The 26,832-nt window shown below is 37.9% G+C and overlaps 1 protein-coding gene across 4 annotated transcripts in view; it reads right to left on the reverse strand.

Annotated features, from left to right (window-relative positions):
- The window catches only part of CFAP54 (cilia and flagella associated protein 54), a 226,279-nt gene that overhangs the window by 6,577 nt on the left and 192,870 nt on the right, over nt 1–26,832 (reverse strand). For 2 of the 4 annotated variants that reach the window (XM_054696112.1, XM_054696111.1), the window contains exon 68: nt 9,298–9,551. The exons of 1 other annotated variant lie outside the window; for it this stretch is intronic. In XM_054696112.1, the coding sequence (XP_054552087.1) occupies nt 9,432–9,551 (120 nt within the window). In that variant the 3' untranslated portion in view covers nt 9,298–9,431. Of the gene's footprint in view, nt 1–9,297; nt 9,552–14,577; nt 14,836–26,832 lie in introns of those variants that run through there. One more of the 4 variants, XM_054696114.1, reaches the window with a different exon arrangement.

Here is a 26,832-nt window from a genome sequence, read left to right on the forward strand (position 1 = left end):
AATAGATGAAATGGAAGAATGAATAAGTTCTCTTGAAGAAACAGAAATAAAAAGAACCAAAACAGAAAAGGAAAGAGAAGTACTAAGGAAAAAGAACGAAGAAAGATTTCGGGAACTATCGGACACCATGAGGAAAGGAAATATAAGAGTTATAGGAATACCAGAAGGAGAGGAGAGAGATGTAGGAACAGAGAAAATATTCCAGGAGATAATTGAAGAGAACTTCCCAAATGTGAAGAAGGAGCTGAAAATTGATATACAAGAAGCAAGAAGAACACCAAACTTCCATGACGAAAGGAAAAATACAGCAAGACACATAATAGTGAAGCTCCCAAGAATCCAGGCCAAGGAAAAAATAATGAAGCTGACAAGAGGGAAGAAACAAATAACATTCAAAGGAAAACCAATCAGGCTGACATCAGACTTCTCTGAAGAAACACTACGGGCAAGGAGAGAGTGGAAGGACATAGTCAACAGACTCCAAGAAAACAGATGTCAACCAAGAATACTCTATCCCGCAAAGATTTCCTTCCTCTATGAAGAAAGAATAAGGACCTTCCCAGACAAACAGAAACTATGGAACTTCATTACCAATAAACCCCCACTCCAAAAAATACTACAAGGAATCCTAAAGCCAGAACCTCAGAGGGACGAATAACAACGAAAGAAGGCAAGGAAAAAAAAAAAAGATATTAAAAGAATAAATAAAATCAAAGGAAAGACAAACACAGTGGCAAATACAGATGCTAACATATCAATATTAACCCTAAATGTAAATGGACTAAACTCTTCAATAAAAAGGCACAGAGTTGCAGCCTGGATTAAGAAACAAAACCCAACCTTTTGCTGTCTCCAGGAAACACATTTAGCTACAAAAGATAAAAATAGACTCAAAGTTAAAGGATGGAAAACAATCCTACAAGCAAATGGACCAAAAAAGAAAGCAGGAACGGCTATACTTATATCAGATAAAACAGATTTCAAACTCAAAAAAATAAAAAGGGATCCCAACGGTCACTACATTATGATCAAAGGGACAATACTTCAAGAAGAAATAACACTCATTAACATATACTCACCAAACGAAAGAGCACCAAAATATATCAGACAATCGTTGTCATCTCTGAAAACAGACATCACAGAAAACACATATGTAGTGGGAGACTTCAACACACCACTATCAACAATGGATAGATCAACAAGACAAAAAATAAGTAAAGAAACTAAAGCTCTAAATAAGGACCTAGAGCATTTGGGCTTAACAGACATCTATAGAACACTAAACCCCCAAAAAAAGGAGTACACATTTTTCTCAAGCATACACGGATCATTCTCCAGGATCGATCACATACTGGGGCACAAGACAAACATCAACAGATACACCAAGATTGAAATCATACCAACCATCTTTTCTGACCATGAAGGCATCAAGCTAGAAATAAACCATAAAAAGAAGGCAAGGAACTTTCCTACCTCATGGAGACTAAAACCACACTACTGGAAGACCACTGGACTAATGAGGAGATCAAAGAGGAAATTAAAAAATTCTTTGAATTGAATGACAAGGAGGACACTAATATCCTAAATGTATGGGACGCAGCAAAAGCAGTAATAAGAGGAAAATATATAGCAATAGAAGCTCACATCAAAAAACAAGAAAGAACTTAAAGAAACAACCTAATCTCGAAGCTCAAAGATCTAGAAAAAGAACAACAAAAAAACCCCAAAACCAGTAGAAGAAAAGAAATAATAAAAATCAAAGCAGAAATAAATGAAATAGAAACTAAAAAAACAATCCAAAAGATTAATGAAACCAAGAGCTGGCTCTTCGAAAAAATCAATAAAATAGACAAACCCATAGCCAGGCTCACAAAGGAAAAAAGGGAGAAAGCACAAATAAACAGGATCAGAAATGAAAGACGAGAAATCCCAACGGACACAGCAGAAATAAAAAGAATAATCAGTAACTACTATGAAGAGTTGTATGGAAACAAGTTCAACAATCTAGAGGAGATGGACAAATTCCTACAACTCTACAATCACCCAAAGCTAGATAAAGAAGAAATAGAACACCTAAACAGACCAATTACAAGCAGCGAAATTGAAATGGTAATCAAAACCTCCCCAAAAACAAAAGCCCAGGACCTGATGGATTTACCAACGAATTCTACCAAACATTCAGAGATGAATTGGTGCCTATCCTTCACAAACTCTTCCAAAAAATTGAGAAGGAAGAGACAATACCAAACACGTTCTATGAAGCAACATTACGCTAATACCAAAACGAATAAGGACAACAAAAAAAGGAAAACTACAGGCCAATCTCCCTAATGAACACTGATGCAAAAATCCTCAACAAATTTTAGCTATCAGAATCCAACAATGTATCCATAAGATAATTCACCACGACCAAGTAGGATTCATTCCAGGGACACAAGGATGGTTTAACATCTGAAATCAATCAACGTCATCCAACATCAACAAAAAGAAATATAAAAACCATATGATAATATCAATAGATGCTGAGAAAGCTTTCAACAAAGTGCAGCACCCATTCATGATAAAAGCCCTTGAAATTCTTGGGATACAAGGAACATACCTCAACATCATAAAGGCCATCTATGACAAGCCAGCAGCCAGTATCATTCTCAATGGTGAAAAGCTGAAAGCAATTCCATTAAGATCTGGAACAAGACAAGGATGTCCACTCTCACCACTGCTTTTCAATAAATACTGGAAGTCCTAGCCAGAGCAATAAGACAAGAGAAAGACATCCAAGGAATCCAAATAGGAAAAGAAGAAGTCAAACTGTCACTATTTGCAGATGATATGATAATATACATAGAGAACCCAAAAAGTCCACAGAAAAACTAATTCAACTCATCAATCAGTTCAGTAAAGTGGCAGGATACAAAATCAACACACAAAAGTCAGTAGCCTTCCTATACACAAACAATAAATCTGAAGAAGAAGAAATCAAAAAAACATCCCTTTTATTATTGAAACAAAAAAATCAAATATTTGGGAATAATCTAACAAAAGAGGTAAAGGACTATACAAAGAAAACTATAAAACACTGTTAAAGAAATAGAAGACACAAAGAAATGGAAAGACATCCCCTGCTCATGGATTGGAAGAATAAACATTATTAAAATGGCCATTCTACCAAAGCAATCTACAGATTCAATGCTATTCCAATCAAAATTTCAATGTCATTCTTCAAAGAAATAGAACAATTATTGATGAAATTCATATGGAATCACAAAAAACCCCAAATTGCCAAAGCTCTCCTGAAAAAGAAAGAAGGGAATGGAGGCATCACACTCCCAGACTTCAAACTATACTACAAAGCCATAATCATCAAAACTGCATGGTATTGGAACAAGAACAGACATACAGACCAATGGAATCGAATAGAAAATCCAGAAATAAACCACAGATTTATGGTCAACTAATCTTTGACAAAGGAGCAAAGACTATGCATTGGAGCAAAGAAAGTTTGTTCAATAAATGGTGCTGGGAAAACTGGGTCACTACATGCAAAAGAATGAAGCTTGACCACTACCTCACACCATACACAAAAATCAACTCAAAATGGATTAAAGAACTAGACATAATACCTGAAACCATAAAATATATAGATGGAAATATAGGCGAAACACTACGTGATTTGCACATCAAAGACATCTTTACAGATACATCACCCAAAGCAGTGATAGTGAAGGCAAAGATAAACAGCTGGGACTACATCAAATTAAAGAGCTTCTGCACAGCAAAAGAGACAATAACAAAAACAAAGAGAAACCCCACCAACTGGGAGAACATTTTTGCACCCAACACTAATGATAAAGGACTGATCACAAAAATCTGCAAAGAGCTGATGAGACTCAACAACAACAAAGAAAATAACCCAGTCAAAAAATGGGCAGAAGAGCTAAAAAGAAACTTCTCTGAAGAGGAAATGCAAATGGCCAACAGGCATATGAAAAAATGTTCAACATCACTTGCAATCAGGGAAATGCAAATCAAAACTACCATGAGATACCATCTTACACCAGTGAGAATGGCACATATTAAAAAAACTAGCAATAACAAATGTTGGCAAGGTTGTGGAGAAAAACGAACTCTCCTGCACTGTTGGTGGGAGTGCAAACTGGTCCAACCACTATGGAGAGCTGTGTGGAGATTTCTGGACCTACTAAACATAGAGCTTCCATATGATCCAGCAATTCCACTCCTAGGTATTTACCCAAAGGACACAGAAACATCAATTCCAAAGAGCACCTGCACCCCTATGTTTATAGCAGCACTGTTTACAATAGCTAGGCTTTGGAAACAGCCCAAATGCCCAAAAATAGATGACTGGATCAAGAAGATGTGGTACATATATACCATGGAATATTACTCAGCATTCAAAAAAGATAAACACATGCAATTTGCAGCAACATGGATGGCACTGGAAGGGATCATGCTCAGTGAAATAAGCCAAAAGAAAAAGAAAAATACCGATGGTCTCACTCATAGCAGGAATCTAGAAAACTTAAATAAGGGACCAGGAAAATGAATAAGTATAAGAAAGTGAAAATCAAAATCAACAAAAAACTATGAACCAGAGACACTTTTTGGGGGGTGGGGGGCGGGAGGGGAGGGATTGGGGTCAGAATGGGGGGGGTTGCAATTGTATGGGGAATATAAAAATAAAATTTATTATAAAAAAAAAACAAATTCATAAGTTTCCTTGGGCATATGGGTGAGAGCCTCTTTTTGGAGCTATACCATAAACACTTCAACATGAGAAAACAGCGGATTCTAGGTCTCCCCTAACCTGCACTTGTGGGTTTGTTCAATCCTAAGCATAAATTAGATAAGTTACAAAATAATAAGTATTTTTATGGATTAAAGGTGCCCATGATGACATTATGTATATTTCACCTAAATTTTAAGGCTTTATGGAAAAAGAACCTTAGGAAACAATTATATACCAAGTCTCAAGTTAAATGAAAGTGAAGGATCTGGGGCAGTCTCACACTCTTAGGATGCTTGAGTTGAGGTTACAAGACTCTGGGAAGATGCAGCAATACAAAACAATGTGCCAAAGGGTACTGTTAAGAGTCAAATGAGCAAGGCAGGAAGTGCCCGAGATCTGGGAGCCCTGTGTCTTGTCATTTCAACTGGAGCGGAAGGGATTGGTTTGTCAGGAAGATGTAGGAAGGGCAATACAAACCGGAGGCAGAAACCAAGTTTCTAGCACTCCCCTGAAACATTCCATTTCCACACCCCCTTCCTTGCAATTCAGTGAAGGAGAACAAGTCAACTGGAGTAGGGAATTTGTAAATTGCCTACACATGAAGTGAACCGAGACTAGCGTATTTAAGCCTCTGAATAGCTGGCAGGTGGTCAATTTTTAAAGCAATCTCTTGGAGATTGATAAGGAGCAAGATGTGGGAAGTGCCGGGGTTTTATTACCCATCACTTAGCTGCTGGCACTAGCTCCTATTCTCTAGATTCCTGCTTCCCTTCCTCGCCTTTCAGTTTGCCTTCTGTCATACTCTGTTATAATTAAAACAAATAGAAAACATTGCAGGTGTCTGCTGTGAAGCATTTGCAGAGACTATGTATTGAGTGAAAAAAAAAAAAAAAGCAGCTGCAAATTGTGTAAATTGGTCTTTAAAAGAACCTGAAAGACATTTTTGGAAATAAATATATCTTTTTTATCTGGTTAATTTTTTTATTTTTCTTTTTGTTTGTACTTCAGTCCAGCTCACCACCATTTTCTCACTGCCTTGCACAGAAAATTTCAGACTTAACTAGTGAGAGTTGTTCCTGTTTCAGAAGAGATGGGGGGATTTCTAGAATGATGTTTTTAAATGAGAAAACTGTGAGCATAGGATCTGGTGAAGTTTTAGTGTTTCTCACAGTCAAAACAACACCCAAAAAAAACAGCATCTGTAACTTACCAGTTGCCAGTTAGAGAAAAAATGAAAACTTGCAGATATTATCTGTAATAGCTGAAAGGACCCTACCTTCCCCAGCACAATCCAATAGATTGGCATGGATTAACATTAGGGATCCTCCATGCTTTCTTGGGGACATCCATTCTGCTCTGCAGGTCATTCAAAAACTGTGCTCTAAGGACACATGATAGATGTTTCAGTTGTAGCTTCAGGTTCAGCTATGCATTCCTCACCCTTGCCTCCCAACTCCCAAGACAGTAGAGTGGATACCAAACAGGGAAAGCCAGTTTGGTAATGAAGAACTCAAATTCTCCAATGGGGCAAAGCTGGGATTTGAACCCTGGCTCTACCTCTGACTGTGATCATTGGACGAATTATTTAGCTACCTTAAGCTTTTTGTTTCTTCATCTGTAATACAGGATTGGCCATCCTATGTGCAACATGGTCATCAACTTGGGAGGACAGAAGGAGGTAATGCTTATGAAGTATCCACTAATAGAGTGGTCATGCTCCTGAAAGAGTATGCAGTAATGGTAGTGGGAGTGACAAAGATGGTGTAGATACCTTTGCTTCCTCTTCTTTTAGGGTTCCATAATGCCATCTTTCCTGGGTCACATCCATCCATGCATCCATCCATCCAATCATTCATTTATTTTACAAATATTATAGACCTCTATTATGTGTCAGGCATTGTTCTAGAGTTCTATAAAAGTGTACGTGCCTTTATATACACTAATATTTAAAATAAAGAAAAATGATAAGCATCCCATTAGTAAAAATTTAATAGCAATGGAAATTGGAAGATTACACATGCACATTGTCAGGAAATTAACACAAGGTTGAAGTGAATGGTCTTGATTATTAGTCATGCTATGTTTACACATCTATATTAAATGAGTAGGTAACTTGTTGTGTCATTTTACCCCTGGTAGTGACACTTTGCAAAATAAATTCAACTTCCCCACTGAGAATCACAAAACATTTGAAAGCATTCTCTAACCTAGCAGAGAAAGTTATAAACACTAGTTCTGACTGAAGGATTGCAAGCCCTCACCACAATAGAGCTATCACTATCTGAATGACTTTTCTATTTGATACAAATTTTATTTCATATGAGCGGATAGTCAAAAATTTTTTTCTCATTTCAGTGCTAAATACTGTGTTTCCTTTTCTATCTTTTTCACTATAAACCATTTTCTTCCCACCTTCCTGCTTTTGTTTCTTCCCTTTCCACTGCATACTACAAACTTATCTTCTCTGAAAGCCAGGCCACTATTCATTTCATTTATTCACTCATTCATTCATTCATCCCCTTAACTCACGCAACATTTACAGAGTGTCTACTAGCACCAGGTATTTGTCACTCTATTCCTTAGTCACCAGTAGTTACCACATCAAATACTGACCCAAATCTGAAGTCTTCAGTCTAGTTCCAGTCATAGAGTTTACCTTCTTTTCTTTTCTTTTCTTTTTAAAGATTTATTTATTTTATGCATGCAAGAACTGGGGTACAGGCCAGATGCATGGGAGGGTGAGAGGATTTACCAGGGACAGAGTGAGGAGTGGAACAGGCAGACTGACAAAATACACTGCTGAGGGGAGCAGTGGGCATGACAGGAGAAGTCTGCCATGCCATGTGGGACCCTCGCAGGCTGGCCGGGGTGGAACCGGAGCTGCAGAGGCTGCAGACCGGTTCACAGATCTGCGCTCAACTACCTGTGCCATGAGGGGAGGCCTGAGTTTACCTTATTTTCCATCATGACTGTCCACTTCATTTTTAGGATGCTTGAGTTGAGGTTACAAGACTGCACTAGGAAGATGTTTTCATTTTTCATGTCTTTATTGTCCTATGGCGTCCTCCCTGGCAGCAAGTTTTCAACCATCAAAATGCTGATTACTAAAAGTCTTGTTCAAGACTTATTTCCTCTGTGTAATTTTCTAGGGCAATTCTACCTTGGCTATTTCCTTTATTTGGAATTTCATGTACATGTAAATAAAAAACAATCAGGAACCAATATAAAGTTGCTACTTTTTTTTAATTATAAAGTGAGAATGTTAAAAAAAAAACCTACTATAAGCACTACTTCATAAAAGAAATCATTTTCACACTAAAAGGAAGCAGAAAATCCATGTCAGAAGAAAGGGCAATTCATGAAACACATTTTACTTTAGAAAAACACATTTATGTTATCCCTAGTTTTCTCATCTTAGCATTAGTATCCCCACGTGGTCCAATACTTAGACAGCATTCAGGGATGAAGCTCTTTGGTGCAAACAAAGTAGGTTAGGAATATCACCCTTCTTCCGATCTGTCAGGATAATGATCACTATTACTACATCAGGTGTTGTGCTAAGTACCTTATATTATATCATCTCAATTTAATTGACACAGAGTTCTTACTAATATTCCAATTCTAAGGGTGAGGAGATGAAGGCTTAGAGAATTTGTTACTTTCCCAAAGTGGCAGAGCTAGTAAGTGGTGAAATTACATTCAAACATAGGTGTATAGTATTCCATAGCCCAAGGTCAAAAATTTACATAATATTGCCTCTCAGAAGTACAAAATGAGGGCCTCCGCTGGTGGTGCAGGCGGTGGTTGAGCACTGTGCTGTGAAGCTGTCCTTAGCCTCTGCAGTGCTGGTTCGATCCCGGCTGGCTGGAGAGGGTCCCACATGGTACTGCAGACCTCTCCTGTCTCGCCCGCTGCTCCCCTTAGCAGTGTGTTTTGTCAGTCTGCCTGTTCTGCTCCCCGCTCTGTCTCTGGTGAGTCCTCTCACCCTCCCGCACATATGGCCTGTACCCCAGTTCTTGTATAAATAAATAAATAAATCTTTAAAAAAAAAAAAAGAAGTGCAAAATGCAAAAGATCTTATTTGCTGAAGATTTCCTCTCAAGCCATATAAACAAACTCCTAAAGTTGAACCAACCACATATTGAGGTTTAATCCAGAGTTTCTCATACTTGGTGTTATTGATATTTTGGGCAAGATTATATACAGCAGAGCCTTTCCTCCCCAGCACCCCCATCAAAGACTATTTAACAGCATCCCTGGTTTCTAGCCACCAGAAGCCACTCTCCTCGTGAAGACATCAAATATCGCGTCAATCAATGCCAAATGTCACCGAAAAGTCAAATCTGCCCTCTGTTGAGAAACACTCACTTAATCCAGTCTTCCCATAGAGACACATTTAAAGACAACCCAAACAACTATGTAAATGGAAAAATAATGTCATAGGGCACAAGCACATTTTCTATGAATAGCCCTGTAAGATAATTTTAATATGCAATTGCATTTTCATTTCATTCTAATAATAATTTAAAACATTAATTAAAATGGTCATTTTTAAAGAAATTTGTCTTGAGTAAGAAAACAATTTTATTTTGTTTGTTATAAAAGGACACTTCCCAAAACTTACTATCAACCAAGAAAAACAACAACAATGAGATACCATGTAGGGTTAATATGCAAAGGATGTTCAGGGAATAATCGACACTATCCAGTTGAAAAGGCTTCCTTCTGATATGATACAACCATTAGCAAGATCAAAAAGTCTCTCAAGATTGAGTATTGATGGCAGCGAGATATCAAATGGGACCTGAGAAAAAGCACAAAAGTATTCATGAAATGCACCATTGATAGACATAAAGATCTGTCAGCACAAATACTATAAGACAATGGAAGCTATTAAACTCTTACCTAAGGTAAGACACAAAGTTTCACATTTGGATACTACCGAAACATCACATATGTCATTTTATATCCTATTAAGAGTCATAGACTATTCTATTAAGGAGAAGATATTCCTGCAGATGTGGATTATTTGTATGTGTGGGATGATTACATGTGATTTTAAATGTAGGGCTCTTAGCCCTATTCCTACGGAGATGCCTTTGTCCATAACAGGTCACCTGGTTGACAAGTCTCCCTCCTGCTCTAGAGTTTAAATGCTGTTGCAACGAAGCAAATTATGTTTGAAGCTCACTCTCTGAAAGAGCAGGTTGCCACACTGAGAATGGTGTAGTCAAAAAAAAAAAAAAGAAAAATCAAAACTATACACTGCTGTGTGACTATCGCTCCATTATCTGATCTGGAGAAGCATCAGAAAGACAAGAAGAAAACATATATTGACTGGGGACCCACTTCCTGCAGATTCAGGCCTTTATAAAAATGAATGGGCAGGCAACATGGAGAATGACCCCATTGAACAGACCCAAATCCTGGTCAAAAAAAAAATTAGATGTCTTAATTTGTCTGCTTGTTAAATTAAACTTTTATTCTGAAGAAAGCACACTGAACCTAAAGATGGAGACTGTTTTGTATTTTTCTTCTTTTTATTGGATTAAAAAATGACAAAATTATTCCAGCACTTTCTATAACTTCAAATATCGAAGAGGTGGAAATAAAAACAAACTATACTGTGATTTCTTGCTCAATCCTGGAGTAATCAGTATTACCAGTTTCTGAATCCTTCTAAAACTTTAAAAATCTTTATGCAAATGTATATTCATGTGGGTTTGTTCTTTTCTTTCCTTTTTGAAAAAAGAATAACTAGGTTTCCATTATTTCCTTTTTCAATTTCTAATATGTAAGAGGAACCCATCCCCAATCAATTCAGGGAAGCAGAATAACCACGGGGAGGTTACGAGCTTGCATTCTGCAGTAAGACTGTCTCATTCAAATTTAGACCTGACCACATACCAGCTATGTGAGGTTGGGGAAAATATCTGATCTGTATGAACTTTAATTTTCTCATCTATAAAATGGAAATAATAATAGTTTCTAAATCAAATTGTTGTAACAAGGATGGAATGAATTTATACACATAAAACAGGAAAAACACAGCTAGCACACAATGAGAGCTCAATAAAAGCTACATATTATTACCACCATTGAACACATTATTTTTAATAGCTACATAACAATGCATGAGATTTTCCTGATTTATTCGATCATTCTCTATAGAGGTTGTACCTAGCTTTTGTATATACTTCTCTCTCTCTCTAGATACATATCTATATCGATATAGAGATAGATCTATCTCTCTATATAGAGAGATAACAAGATATAGATGTATAGATATAGCACCTTGGGTATAGGTGTTTTTATTTCCATACTACTGGTTCTCCAAGGTGGTTGGTTTAGTCAAAGAGTATTTACATTTTCACTTTTTTAACATTTCTTGTTATCTCTTTTATTCAAAAATTCTTCTCATATTAAAGATAGGAAACAAAGTGACCAGGCTAGTTTTACATAACATTAGAAGGATTTTCATGACGTGATTTATATACTAGTGACAAGCAGAAGACATTGGCTTCTGATCCTTGACAATGAACCTGCAGAAGCAAATGACCATTTGTCAAAGGATGAAGATTAATTGCTGAGTTTATTTATGGAGACCACAAGTGAAAGTTTTGGAATAGGATGATAAAATAAAAACAATTGTCTTCCAGGAGTAATTAAATCTTGTTCTTCCTCAAGATAAGACAAATCACCCTAAAATGTCAGAACCCACCCTTGTATTATTCCTCCCTTTCTAGCCACACCTGCATTTCAAAACCTCCAAGCAGCTTCAAATTCCAACTATTGCTATCATGTTATCACACAGTAGTCTAGTTTCCTATTGATGAACACCATTCCTTAAACAATTTGGAAGTATAACATACAGATGGAAAAAGGAGAAATCATAAATATATAACTTGATAATTATCTTTTGCAAAATGAAAATATTTTCACAGCCACACCCACATCAAAAGATAGAACATGAAATTTACCAAAGAAGTCCCTCTGGTGCTCCCTCCTTCCAACAAAGAAACCACCACTCTAACTTCTACACTAAGAGTTTAGTCTAAGTTGGTGTGTGTGTGTGTTTTAATTGCATGTAAGTAGAATCATAAAATATGTACCCTTCTGTGTCTGGCTGTTTTGTTCAACATTAAATTCCTCATCTTCCCCCATGCTGTTGAGTATGATGACAGTTCATTTTCATTGATGTGTAGTTTCCACTCTATGATTGCATCACTATTCATTTTCCAGATGCTAGGGCAGTTAGGGTATTTCAAATTTTTATTTGTAAACTTTGTTTCAATTATTTTGCTGTTATGAATAAAGAAGCCTTTTGGTACCCATATGTACATTATTTATGTTAGGTTTATACGTAAAAGTTGAATTTGCTAGATCTTTGGTAATACACATGTTAATCTTTAAGCTGTTTCTACCAAACAGCTTTCTAAAATGATTGGCCAATTACACCCAATTCAGTTATTCTACATTTCACAAACTTCAATCATTTTACTTCTTAATTTTCCATTCTGTTGAATTTTTTGATATCTCTTCATGTTTTAAATGTCATATCCCTCTTTTAATGATGAACATAGTGTAGTACATAAAGATGTTGATTTAAAATGATATACACCCAATACCTTATCTAATGGTATAAATCAATGTTTCTTCAATTTTTTATGTTATGTCCCTGAAAAATAATAATAATAATAATATTGAAAATATGCTTATGTCTCCTTGTTTAAGCATAGGTCTTTGGTCCAATCAATAATGAGTCAATTAATAAATGGTCATTATTTTTTCACACTAATATATACAGGAATTCTTAATATAATCTAGAAACTAGTCCTTTTTTGAGTATATGTAAATATTTTCTGCCACTCTAGCTTGACATTTCACTATCTTAGTTGTATCTTAAAATATATTCCAATTTATTTGTCTTTTACTTTATGATCGGTATTTGTTCTTAGGTCTTATTATGAAAGTTCTGCCATTACCAACATCATGAATACAGATTCCTATGGTTTCCTCTAGAAACCTTATTGCCTATCTTTCACACTGAGTTCTACAATCAATTTGGAATTGATTTTGTATATATTGTCAGGTAGAAATTGAAATGCATATTTTTCTATACAGCTATCCATTTGCCCTAGATTCATTTGTTAAAAAGATTGATTCTTCCTCCCTGCAGAGTCACCTCTGCCATAAAGCATGGGACTGGATCCATGCAAATCTCTTCCTGGACTCCATTCCTTTCCATTGGTCTATAGCTGTGCTTGTTCCAATTCCACCGTATTATTGTAGCTTTTGTTCGCCTGGAGAACTAGACATGTGTATCAGCTTCTTTTTTAAGATGATCTTGGCTGTTCTAGGTCCTTTGCATTTTTATGTATATTTTTCAGCTACTGTAAGGGATATCATTTACATTTTCATTTTTAACTATGTGCTCTGCTACATAGAAAAAGTATATATTGGTACATTGGTATTATATAGAGTAACTTAGTTACATCCACTTACTCATTGTTAGAATTTATCTCAATGCTATTTTGGATTTTCTGTATGTGTGAATGAGAATTTGATTCCTTTCTTTCCTGCACTTATATCTTTTTATTTTCCTTCCTTTACTTTACTGGCTAAGAATTCCCCATGTAATGATTATGAGAAATGAAAAAAAGTGTCTTTTAACATATGATTAATTTACTTTTCAATTCAGGGTAAAAGAAGTTCATTTAATGAGTGGCATTATAAAATTGTCTACTACTAAAGCTACACATTTCCTTACCTACGTCTTGTGTTACTTTTTAAAATTTATTTCTAGGCATTTTATAGTTTTATTATTGTGATGGAATTTCAAATTACTAATTCTTGTATCAGGTGTTTTATCAGATTCTATTAATTCTAAGCATTTCAAGTAACTACTGGGTTTTGGTTTTACAATTATATCACTTACAAATATAATTTTATTCTTTCTATTTTATTATTTCTTAATATTTATGTTACCGATTATGTTCTTTGGACAAATTGAAATAAGCAAAATTTTCAAAGTAATGTTGATTCACAGATGTCCTACTGAGTTTTATTATTCCTGAAACTTCTATTTAAATTATAAATAGAAAGGAACCATTTAAACATGTTCCAGGCCGTTTATGAGATAAAATTTTTATTGAACCAAAAAATAAAAAAGCCACTATCATCAAAATCTTAAGTCCAATTTAGAAAAGAATGTCGAATTAGATGAAAATGCTTACTTTATTTCATGCACTATATCAGAGCTATAAGTGTTAAAAGTTTCTGAATATGCCTGAGGAAGTGAGAGTTAAAGTTTCTTCTCAGAGAATTCAAGATTTAAAAAATAAAATAAAATTTACAAGATTTCAAATGAAATGATAGTGTTAAAAGGTAAAAGTATTTCTTTAGACATGTTTCTTGACCTTATCTATTCAATCATTATTTACCTGGGCAGTGAGACCACACAAATTTTTACAATAAGAACACACCCCTGATGTGTGGACCCTTGAAGGGACTTGCCCAAGGTTCCATAGTTAGTTAATCAGAGCAAAGGATTCATACCCAGGCAGCCTGGCCCTCAGGACACACTCCTAACAGTTCTCTGCCTGCCTCTCCCCTACTGCCCAGCTGTCAGTCAACCATGCAGTGCCTCTGCTCAGTGCAGCTGCCCCACCCTCTCCCAACTGACTTCCTTCTCTTGCCCCTCCCAAGGGCTTAGCGGACACATTTCCAGCTTCAGCTTTTGGAAAGATAAGGGAGGTTCTAGGCCTGCTGTAGGAAATTTCTCAAGTAAAGTTAAGCTTCAGGAAAATTTATTGAATTTCTCTCTTTATTATTCAGTGGAAACAAGATTGGCAATGGCAAAAAATGAAATCAAACAGTAGTCTTTAATTTTTTCTTTTTTTTCATAAATAGTTTTGAGTCCAAATTGTCCAGGGTAAGATACTAGGGAATTCTGCTTTCTTTTCCTTCATTAGGAAAGGCTTTGTAGAGAGAAAGGAAGAAAACAACTTGGCAGGTGGCAAACTGCAAATCAGTTGAAGTTGTTTATGATTTGTTGAGCAATATTAAAGACATGGTGATGCTTTTGCCTGTGTAGAGAAGATAAAAGTCTGAGATAGTAGGAGGAAGGTAAAGGAAGTTAATCAACTTGGGGAATACTGAAGAGCTTCATTAATATCTTGCCCGGACTTGAACTTGTTTTGAGGAGTTTTGAAAACCACTGAGAGTTAAAAGTTATTTGCCAATGCTGTATTTTATATGAGCTTCTGCATGGAAACTAGATTCTGTCATAATGAAAGATTTTATTACTTCTGTTCTTTTGTTCCAATAATTGTCCTTGATAGAAAGAAAAATCTTACAGTGTCATAGTATCTATGATTTTTCTCATCTAATGAGTTTTTATTGAGCACCTACTCTGAAACCTCTTCTTGCTTCTCAACACAGTGTCAGTTACCTTTTCAAGTGTTAATGACCAAGTAAAAAAGGAGGAAAGCCAAATTACCAGTAATCAATTAGGTTTGCCTTCTCTTGCACTTGATAAGTGGGACACTGAAAGCCTTGTGATATGGATGGATTTGACTTTCTTCCTTTCAAGAGCTTTAAAACACAGAGAGTAACAGCCATGGAAAAATATTTTTAATAACTTTAGGTAGGAACGCCCATACTGTTTTCCCACAGCATTCTCACGTAAACATTTTTGACCATGTTTTCTAACTCTTCTTAATATATATCAGTTGAGTCTTTGAAATCAATGATTTATTGCATTTTTTTCAGAGTGGGGAAAAACATCCATTCCAAATCAAAAGGAAAACATGATAATAGCTTACTTAACAATTTGTATCATGAATGACTGATGGCCCATCTAATAAAAGTTCCAGATGAGACAGAACCAGTTATTTTTGGTTTCAATGTATTTAATATGATTAAGAGAATCCCAATACCAACAGTAATTGATATGATCCTTCCCTTCTCAACTCTTAGGGAGCTTAGAAGAGCTTGAACACCACTCCACCAGACCACAGACGATTTCACACTTTGCTGAGAACAAGATCATCTTTTCACCACTCTAACTTTTGTCTGTTTTTTTTGTTTTGTTTTGTTTTGTTTTACATAATATGAGATCAACGGGTCATCTTGGTAAGATAGCAGTTTTGTTAAATTAAATTTTAAAGAAAAACATTGTTATAAAGACAATTGTCAGAGAACAAGAAAATTAAAAGTGAAAGTCAGGATAGAGGAGAGACAGCAGCTGTGCTGGGAACTGGATCAAATGTTACTCTTAGAATAGGGTAGAGTCTTCTTACATGACCATCCCCATCATCATCACTACAACCACAGGCCTGGACATGGTTGTTTTTTCCTTGAGAGCTCTAGCAAAATTCTCCTTTAGATGATCCTTTAGATAAAGGATAATTCTAAGATATGTTGCCCCTTCTATACAGGAAATCAAATGCTTCAACTCAGTCAAAAAATGTTTCAGTCACATAAGGGGCCCTCTCTCCTTTCTCACATTGAAGTAGATATCAAAAATGCTTTGAACAAGTCCCTTTTATTGATATACACGAAGAGCATCTACAGGAGGGCATTATATTGAGACTACATTCACTGGGATGTATGTTTGAAAAAACAACTTACATTATATTCATAGTTTACAGCTGTGGCATAATGAAAAATAAATATTTGGGTTTTGTCCAGGTCACTAGCATAGAGCTCCTAAAACCCTTGGAAATTGCTTTCTTTTGTATGCTAATAGATTGACTCATGGGCCTGCACAGTGCCTAGGTAGGTTTAGGATGGGACTCCTTGCCAGGAAAAGCAACCCTGTGATTAGAGGGTCAAAAAGTTCACCCTTTGCCCCAAGCCCTGGGGAGAGAAGAGAGGCTGGAAATGACTTCTGTCATGACAGCAATGTTATAATCAACTGTGCCTTCATAATGAAAACACTAGAAAGGTGGGCTTGGGAGGAGTTTCTTGGTTGGTAAGCACATGAATGTGCTGAGAAGGTGGCACACCCAGAGAGGGCTGGATGTCCATATCTTACTCTGTAACTCTCTGCAATGTGAGCTGTTCTGCCATATTTCCTTACTACTAAACTGATAATTTTAAGTTAATGACTTTCTTCAGTTCTTTGAGTCATTCTAATGCGTTATTGAACTTATGCTGGCATCAAGGAAACTCCCAACATGTCTGCTGGGCAGAAATGTCAGTAGCCTGGAAACCTCATTTGCAGTTGGCATCTGACCTTGGGGGCAGTCTTGCAAGATTGAACCCTTGGTTTGTGGAGTCCATGCTAACTCTGGCAATAGTGTCAGAATTGAGTTGAATTGATGGGGTCAGAGAATCGTAGAAACTTTTGGTGTCCGGAAAAACCACAAAACATCATGTCTGATATTATATAAATTAGGGCAGTGGCTAGTAGTACATCCCTTTGGGGCCTGTAGTATTGTCTGTCCTCCACCATCACCTTGGAATCTATGTGCACACATTGCCCTTCCTACCCCACCTCGGCCTGGCCAAGGCACTGTTGATGAGAAGTGTTACGACTGGCAGTGATATCTGCATTATGGACGTATGCCTCTTGCAGGGTTCTATTTGAGAAAACAATCCTTTAAGACTACAAGAGCCCCTTAAAATAGTGAAAGTTTCAGCTGTACATATCCTGACTTATTCTGACTACTCAGGACTCTAAGGCCTAGAGAAAAGAGTCTTTGAAATCTGACACCCTATTGTGCAGAAAGAACAGCTGCTCGCTCTCTCCAGGAAAGTATTTTTCACCATACAGAGAACTAATAAAGGGTCTCAAACAGGGCAAATACCCTTTAAGATATCAAAAGCTCTAATAAGAACAGGAAGCATGAGTTATCCAGCCTGCAACGAAGTGAGTAGAATGAAGATTAGATGAGCATTCTTAGCCGATGGTTCAGTGTTTATAAGCAAAGGTTCGGGGATAGAGTTAAAGGAAAAAGTTTTCTTGGATTTAACAGAAATGGCTGTATATTCAATGTACTGTAAAACTGAATGTCTGCTCCTTATTCTCTTGGGAGCTGTGAAAGTAGAAATCCTGATATAGTACTTATACATGATTACATTTCACTTTACATCATTGGCTTCATTTTCAGAAAATGGTTTTAAAGCTTTGCCAAGTCCTTGTTTTTATGCTCTGAAAAAATAATTTCTCTGAGAAAGGAAGCCTGCACTTATTGAGGATTGGATACGGGCTGGAGTCTTGCTGCAAAGAGTTTATTTCGCTTGTAAATTAACTGTTAAAATGGAGGTCAAAAGAAAATGCGATTGAACTATGGGTCATATTGTAGAATGTATTTTTAATCTTGAGTGGGTGAACATATGTATGATGTTTTCCCCTGACTTCCACATTAGCAAATAAACATTAAACCAGAAAGTATGTTCCAAGTTCTCTTTAAAACTCTTCTATTTCCAATAAAGAAAGATTCATTGAGCACCCTTTGGTATTCATCACTAGTCAGGGGTCTTCATTTTTTATTTTTTAACTTATCACTGCAGTTCAACTTCCTGGGAAGCAGGCAGTGAGATGAACTTAGTTTTCAGAAATCTAGTGAGGGATGCTCTTGGGATCCACACCCATGGGGACAGGGAAGAAAACTGGATTAGGTAGAAAGAGAAGATGGGCTGTGATTCAGTCACAACATGGGAAGATCTGAAGCTGGAATGGCCCATTGGATCTGTCCCAAATCACATGGAGAGGTCAGATCTCTGCACCCCCATGTAAACCAGCAATTGGAAGTATACTTCCCTGACAAAGAGGACTTTAATCAAGAGCAATTCCTGGAAGAGGGTCAAGAGCTGTGTTAATCAGCACATTTCCAGAACTGATAAAATGAATTCTTCACTCCTTAAGGGGAGATCTGTGTGACTCAGTGCAGGGACAGGACAGGGATACATATTTAATTCAGTGGTTAACTATACAGATGTTATGCAAACTGCATATTGGTGTATAACTAATGCATGATAAGGGGAGACTGATAGTAATAACCAAGAATTCTTATACCAAATTTCCTCATGATTCTTTCCTGGGTCATGGTAAAACAAGCTTAATACTTTCTCAGTATCATTTCTATTAATTGTTTTATTTGATTACCCTTAGGAACATGCCCATTCTAGAGTATGAGGGAGAGAGTTAGAAACTAAGGAGTAGGAAGAAGATTCAGAAATAATATCTCCCTTCAAATAATTCTTTGTTGTAAACTTAGATATGAAGAACTCAATAATTTCCCCTGGAATCTAGTTTTATTTGAGAAACTCCCTATGGAAGTCATAGAACCTTCCATAACATTCCCAAAATTGAAAGTGTGAAAATGTTGGTGTCCAGTGTGCTGAGCCCATGGGAGGGGCAGGAGAAGGAAGTCAGGTGAGAGAGGGTGGGGTGGCTGCAATGAGCTGGGCAGTAGGGGAGAGGCAGGCAGAGAGCAGTTAGGAGTGTGTCCTAAGGGCCGGGCTACCTGGGTATGAATCCTGGCTCTGATTAACTAATTATGGAACCTTGGGCAAATCCTTTTAAGTTTTCAGGCTTCAATTTCTCTCATGAAAAATAAGGAGGGGTCTCCCTAGTGGCTCAAGGGGTTAAGTGTCAGCACTATGAAGATATCCGCAGCCACTGCAGGATGAGTTCAATCCCCGGCCAGGGAGCTGACCCACATGGCACAGCAGATCTCTCATATCTTGCCCACTGTTCCCCTCAGCAGTGTGTTTCAGTCAATCCATCTGTTCTGCTCCCCACTCTGTCTCTGGTGAACCCTCTTACCTCTCCACACCTCTGACCTGTACCCCAGCTCTTGTATGCATAAATAAAAATCTTAAAAAAAAAGAAAAATAAGGATAGTAATAGTACCTGCCTGAACTAGAAACAGAAACCTAAGGTCAAACATGTCAATTCAGAATGCATGTATGTATTAATTTCTTACTGCTGTAAACAAATTTACTGCAAACTTAGTGGCTTACAATAGCAGAAATATATTCTCTTACAGTCCCAGAGATAAGAAACCTGAAGTCATTTTCATTATACTAAATCAAGGTGTCTGAAGGGCTGGTTCCTTCCAGAGGGTCGAAGGGGAGAATTGTCACTGCCTTTTTTTAGCTTCTAGAGGCCTCCTGCATTCCTTGTCTTGCACCTTTTTTTTTTCTCCTTCAAAGAATTTCACTCCCATCATTACACTGTCTTCCCCTTTTCTGTTGTTAGGCCTCCCTCCAACATTCTCCTATGAGGACACTTGTGACTGCATTCATGGCCCACCTGGATTATCCAGGATAATCTCAACGCTGATATCCTTAACTTCATCACATCTGCAAAGTCATGTAAGATCGCTGGGGGGCCATGAAACTGTCTATCACAGTGGGTGATTAAATAAGATGGCTTAGTTAATAAGACCACTACATTTATATCATAACTGCTCAACTGAGTTTTAGTCATTAAGTTATTGAATCATTTCTGTTAAAAAATTCATGGCATTTCTGCCTATTATGCCAGAAGGTATTGGTGTTCACTAAAATATAAACTTGTTCTTCTATAATTCTCTATATTCTTGTACATTAGGTTGAGACCAATAGGATACAAGGACAAAATACCATAACCATTCCCATTCCAAGCTGTCACCCTAATTTATTGCCTAAAGTCAGACACTTTGTGTGTGTGTGTGTGTGTGAGAACCTCGCTGGCAGCCAGGGATGGAACCGGCACTGCAGAGGCTTGCGGGCAGCCTCGCAGCCCAGCGCTCAACCACTGCACCACCAGGGGAGGCACTAAAGTCAGACACTTTTGAAAAGAAAAGGAAAGTATATTAACTACTCTTCCAAATTAACACATATACATTGAGACCATCTTGGGCAAAATGCTTAAAGCTTAAAAACATCCTATGCAAGCCCCCAGCCCTCTCTATCCCTCTGAGAGGCCTGTGATCTTGGAGGTGGTAGTTACCTTGGAGGCCACGTCGTCCAGACAGCACTGTTACAAGATGAGGGAGAGTTGCCCACCCATCACTGAACTATGCTTGAGAAAGATGTAAACCTTTATAGACACTGAGATCCACTGTTTATTTGTTAAGACAGCACAGCCTAGCCTAGCCTGACTCACTCACAAGCTCTGGCAAGCTTATCCCCTCCTCGTATTTCTAAATTGGGGGAAATACCATCAGAGTAAGGGTTTAACTACACTTAAAGGTTAGGGCTTTGAACCTCGGCAGCAAAGTTATAGGAATAACTGCTGTAACTACGTTTGCCAAAGCTGGGTTCCCTCCTGAAGGGCTGGGTCATGTCTGCCTATGGGCTTTTGACCTGGGATACAGAAATGAAAAGGCCAGAGTTTGAACAATGCTCAGCCTTTCTTGATGCTTTTTTATGAAGGAGCTTGTGGGGTTGAATGCCTGTCAACTAGAAACAGGAAGCTCATTTTCAGAGCAAAGGCTTTATAAAGAACATGAACTGAAGTTTGCGTTTGTTCACGAGACTGTTGCCTGGAATCAAAGCAGAGCCGGCTTTGTTAGTTAGCAGCTCCCACTGCAAGCGCAGACTGGAGGGCAGACCCCACGAGCAGAATGTGGACAGAAACACTGCTCATGCTGACTTCTCCCTTCACATCCGCGTCCACTGCAAGCAGCTGCAAATCCCTCTTAGAAAGTGGCCCACGCTGACCACGATTTCTGATAGGAAGTCTAACAGAGTTCGCCATTTACAAAGCAATTTCACATAAGTTGTTTCATTGAATTCCTTTTAGTATTTGTAACGTGAACAATCAGCTTTTGCCTGTCAAATACTAATAAGAGAAAGCAAAGAAGAGGAGGCAAGAGAGAGGAGAAAGAGCAAGAGGAAGAGGAAGAGTGAGAGCTGACAGTGGGTGAAAAGGAAGGCGGCTCTGAGCCTCCTTGAACACTCATCAGGCACGGCACGCTAATGTGCACCCTGCACTCTTGTCTGATGAGAATTCTGTGGCCAAAATAAAACTCAACATTCATAAAATTTTTTGGCTCATCAAAAGCATAATTTACAGGCTGTCCCAGGAATTATGCTGAATGAAAAGAAAAGATATCAAACTGTGTAGTTTCATGGATGTAACATTCTTGAAATGATAGAAATGGAGAAGAGGTTAGTAATTAGCAGGGGTCAGGGAGAAGGAGATGGTAGTAAAAAAACTACCAAAGGGGTCCTTAAAGTTGTTCTGTATCCTATATTTTTGGGCATTTGGTGGTTGCCAAAGCTTAGCTATTGTAAATATGCTGCTATAAACATAGGGGTGCAGGTGCCCTTTGGAATTAATGTTTCTGTGTCCTTTGGATAAATAGCTAGGAGTAGAATTGCTGGATCATAAGGAAGCTCCATCTTTAGCAGGTTGAGGAATCTCTGCACAGCTCTCCATAGTGGTTGGACCAGTTTGCACTCCCACGAGCAGTGCAGGAGAGCTCCTTTTATGCCACATCCTCACCAACATTTGTTGTTGCTAGTTTTTTTAATATGTGCCATTCTCACTGGTGTAAGATGGTATCTCATGGTAGTTTTGATTTGCATTTCCCTGATTACGAGTGATGCTGAACATTTTTTCATATGCTTGTTGACCATTTACATTTCCTCTTTGGAGAAGCTCCTTTTTAGCTCTTCTGCCCATTTTTTGACTGGGTTATTTAAGGGATCATGCTCAGAGAAAAAAGCCAGAAAGAAAAAGAAAAATACCAAATGGCCTCACTCATAACAGGAATTTAGAAAACCTAAATAAGGGACCAGGAAAAAGACTAATTATAATAAAGTAAAAATCAAAATCAACAAACAACTATAAACCAGAGACACACTACAGGGGAGGGAGAGGTAGAGGAGGGATTAGGCTCAAAATAAGGGGTGGGGGTGGGAATTGCATGGGGAATATAACCAAAATGAAAATGCATACATTGTGCAAAAATGAAAAATTATGTAAAAATTATATAAAATAAAAAAGGTTGTTCTGTATCCTGCCTCTGTTAATGTCAGTATTCTTTTTGTGAGTTCTATTGATAGCTTTGAATTACATGATAATTTCTTAAAGCTGCATGTGAGCTTATGACTGTATTGAAAAATGTGTACTTATAAAAAGAATGATTGAAAACTATTATTAAGAACGTATCTATTAAATGTCCATTTACTGTTTTGAAAATTAACATCTTGGCAGCCAAAAGCCACCAATGAGGAGAGGTGCTAATGGTCCAATGAAGAAATGACTCATCTTGAATTATTTTAAGGCCAGGAAAAGGAAGGTTGGCCATAAGCTATTGCTTTCCTACCAGTGGCATTTCACTAGCACCACATGAAATATGCTGCATTTTGCTTCCGATGCAATCCTACACAAGGAGTAGCCATCACTAAAATACAGATGAGGCACAGAGGAGTAAAGTGACTTGCTCTGGATGACATAGTCAATAAGTGGTGGAACCCAGGACTAAATCATGGTTTTATCCACTGAGACACATTCCTTCCAAGACCTTAGGTCTTTAACGGTTAGTAACCTGTTCACAGGGCAAAACTGGGACTACACCTTGTGCTGAGAATTCCCCCCACCATATCATGCTGTCACAGGTGGTGGAGAAAAAAGGACTTGATGGCATTCTGAGATACAGGTAGGATAAAAGCTGAGATACAGGTAAGATAAAAGCAAAAATCTCAAATAACTAGTGTCCAAAGTAAACAACAGAAATGGGTACATCCACACCTACTCCTTTTCTTTGTAGATTTATTTAAACATAAGATACATTAGTCAAGGGACTTTCCAAAGTCTGGCCAATTGACTCAGCTATAGGAGGCAAAAATCCACATCTTCCTGAAATGAACCTATAATCACAGCATTAGGGGGTCCAGTTTTTAAATCAAGACGAGACTGCTTAGCAGCATGAATGAAGAAAATGAAACTAAGCATTTAACTCAATTTTTAGCAAAATAGAAAGCAATGAACAGATTTGTTAATGATACCCTTGCCTCGCATCTCTGCTTTAAAGTTACACTAAGTGACTGAACTTCAGGAAATTGTCCCTTCGATTCTGAAACACAGACCTATCCTGAATGAACCAGGCTGGCTTTCTCAGTGAGTACACTCCCAACCACTTTGACAGTAAATACACAATATTAGGTTCATGATTATATTTTAGTTTAAATTATATCCAAGTATCATTATCCCCCCAAATTGTACACTGAACAAAAGCGGAACCAGTACTTGGAGCTCAGATAACACAAAAGCCCTCGGTTCCTTGATGAACAAGAGTGTCTTTCACCTTGACACCAGTGCTGGCAAATCTCCCAGAGACAAGCATTTTGAAAACGTTATAAACAGCTTAGCCTTTTCTTAGCATTTTGAAGAGCACATTAATAGCCTGGCCTTTTCTTAAGGGCTTTCTTTTTCTCTTAGCCAAATTTGACAGTTAGAAGTGAGCAGTGAGAGGATGGAATCAAAGTCAGAGCTGTGTTTTAAAAGCAGTGTGGAACTGATGTCATCCGTCATTGTCTTCAAAAGAATATAAGAATATTAAGTGGATGTCTCATGAACTTACATACAAAGGAGACTCTTCATTTGAGGACAGAATGATAATGTCTCACAAAAGCAAGATGTAATTCTAGATGCCCATAAAATCTATTCAGACAGCTCTTGGCTGGTACAAAAAAAATTATGAAAATCTGTAACTCTCAACTTAACCAAGAGAAGTTAATTTAATAAAATTAATTTTTAATACCTAATAAACAACTTCTACACCTTGTGCCCAATTCTGTAACTGAGAGTTTAAAGAAAGCATCACTATTGGTACCATTTGGGGGATTTTTTGTTAAAAAGAAACCAAGAGGCATAGAGTAATGAAATAATATTAGTCTGAGGAAGTTAAAGAGCCCAGCATTCCCCTGTAGCATTTAGCATCCTAAATAAAAGAAAAGTGGGAGCTGTTCCATAGGAACAGGGGTGCATGAAGCCCTAGTCAATATTCAAAAAGATTCATGTTGTTTCAAGGGGTGCTTGGAGAATTCGCCTAGTTTATCCTTTATCCTCTGGGTAGAAACACACTCAGAAACTTCTAACATATTGGGGAGAATGGCTGAGTAATTTTAAAAATTGCCTACGCAGGTTGGCAGGAACAGCCATTGCTTGGAGGAGGAACAGGCCTAGAAGTTGGGATGCTTTGCTGGATGACATGGCAGATTGCATGTGCCCAAAATGGCTGCCACAGTAGCTCCCAACTCACATGCCCTTCTTATAATTTGAGGCCAGCACGCCTTCCATCAAGATTCAGAGTCTATGTCCAGCCTTGACTCAGGGTGGAGTTGGAACTTGCGAAAAAGACATTCTATAACTTCCAAAATTAGTGCACAAATGGTGATAGAACTTCTGCCTGGTCCTCTCAGGGAGCTCTCTGGAACAAAACCCAGCCACCTGTTTCTCCATGGCCCAACCAGCCAGCGATGTCACATGACACATTCTGGCCCACAGCCCGACCTGCACTCCTGGCCCTCAGTCAACCAGCAGCATTGAGAACCAAACCACATGAGCCTCTGAGCCTGTGGGAATTGCAGCCCCAACAGCTGGTTCACCTCAAACCTCTAAGTCTCCCAGCCAATGCCCCAGATATCTTCGGAAAAGATAACAGAGACAAATTTTCCCACTATACCTTTTCCAAATGTGTGAACCACAGAATCCTTTAGCATAATGAATGTTTGGTCATTTTATGCCACTAAATATGGGGAGCTTTTTTATATAACCACAGTCACTGGAACAGATAGTAATGGAGAAATGCATGTGGGGAAAAACAATGCATATAGATATTCCAAACACTTGCATTCGCCCAGGCTCTCTTTGGGAATACACTCAGAGGCTCCATCTCAGGCATTATGTTATTGTGCTACACCCACTCCTTGGGGAAACGAATCTGCTTATGAGGGTCTAGTTTTCAGCGAATGTCACAGCTCCTGGATGATAACGCTAGTAACTATTTGGTTTAGTATGTGCCAGGCGCTCACTGTTCTCAGAGTTTTACATGGATTAACTCACTTAATCCACACAAGTCTGTGAAGGAAGTGCTATTTTATTCATGTTTCACATACGGGGAAATTGAAACATGGTCAAACAACTGGCCTCAGGTACCACAAGTAGCTATTTGCACAGCTGAAATGGGATTCAGAACCAGGCAGGCTGGCTCTCAAGTCTGTCCACAGACCATGAGACACACACTGGTGACTCAGAATATTTAAGCTTCTCATGGCTCCCTTCAAAATCATGCCCCCAACTCTACCTCACTCCAATAGTACAAAAGTTTGCCTCTACTTAATTGAGAGTGAAAATAACTAGAGGTGAACTGTCCCAACTTTTACCATCCTTTTTTTACAAACTGACTGAAACCCTTCTTGAGTACACCGAGTACACCAACACTTAGAGAAAGACGTGTCTTTCTTCTGCTTCCAGCCAATCATCTTCCCTGTGCTGTCAAATTCCTCTACCCTGATCCTCTCCTTAATGCCTTGCTCTGCTGTTTGTCCTTCTCTCTTGCAGATAGGCAACCTCTACTCCTCTGACTCTTTTCCCTTACCACTACCCCTATCCCACGCTACCTCTTCCAACTGTTCCTCCTACCTTTTCCAGAATTCTTACCCAAATTCTGTGAAAGATTAACCCACACCTGCAACCTTTGCTCTCTCACTTCTGATGCCTCAACACCCTGGAGCATCTGTGCTCTCTATTCTAATAAAATACTCCTGGGGGCAGCTCAGATAAGGACGCAGATCCCAAATGTACTGGACTCCTTGTCTCTTCAACATATCAGTTGGGAGGCTGAGCCTGTTGTTTCATTTCCCTAAGCATCCATTTCCTCATCTCTAAAATGGGTTCTTGTAATATTAAATGAGGCAAGGTAATTAAAGCATTGAACAGTGTCTGCACATGCCATGTGCTCCATACATATTAAATATTAATATTATTGCCATGAGTTGCAGTCTTGGCACTTTAAATGATGTTTTCATTATTGTTTGTCAGGTCCTGTGCTAGATCTAGCTCAAAATCCCAAACTAAAAAAAAAATCCCACTTAACTCATGAAGCCATCAAAAATGACTCTGCTTTCTTCTT

Source organism: Talpa occidentalis, unplaced genomic scaffold, assembly GCF_014898055.3.
Source record: "Talpa occidentalis isolate TD23 unplaced genomic scaffold, MPIMG_talOcc4v2.1 talOcc4.16, whole genome shotgun sequence".
Lineage (NCBI taxonomy): Eukaryota > Metazoa > Chordata > Mammalia > Eulipotyphla > Talpidae > Talpa > Talpa occidentalis.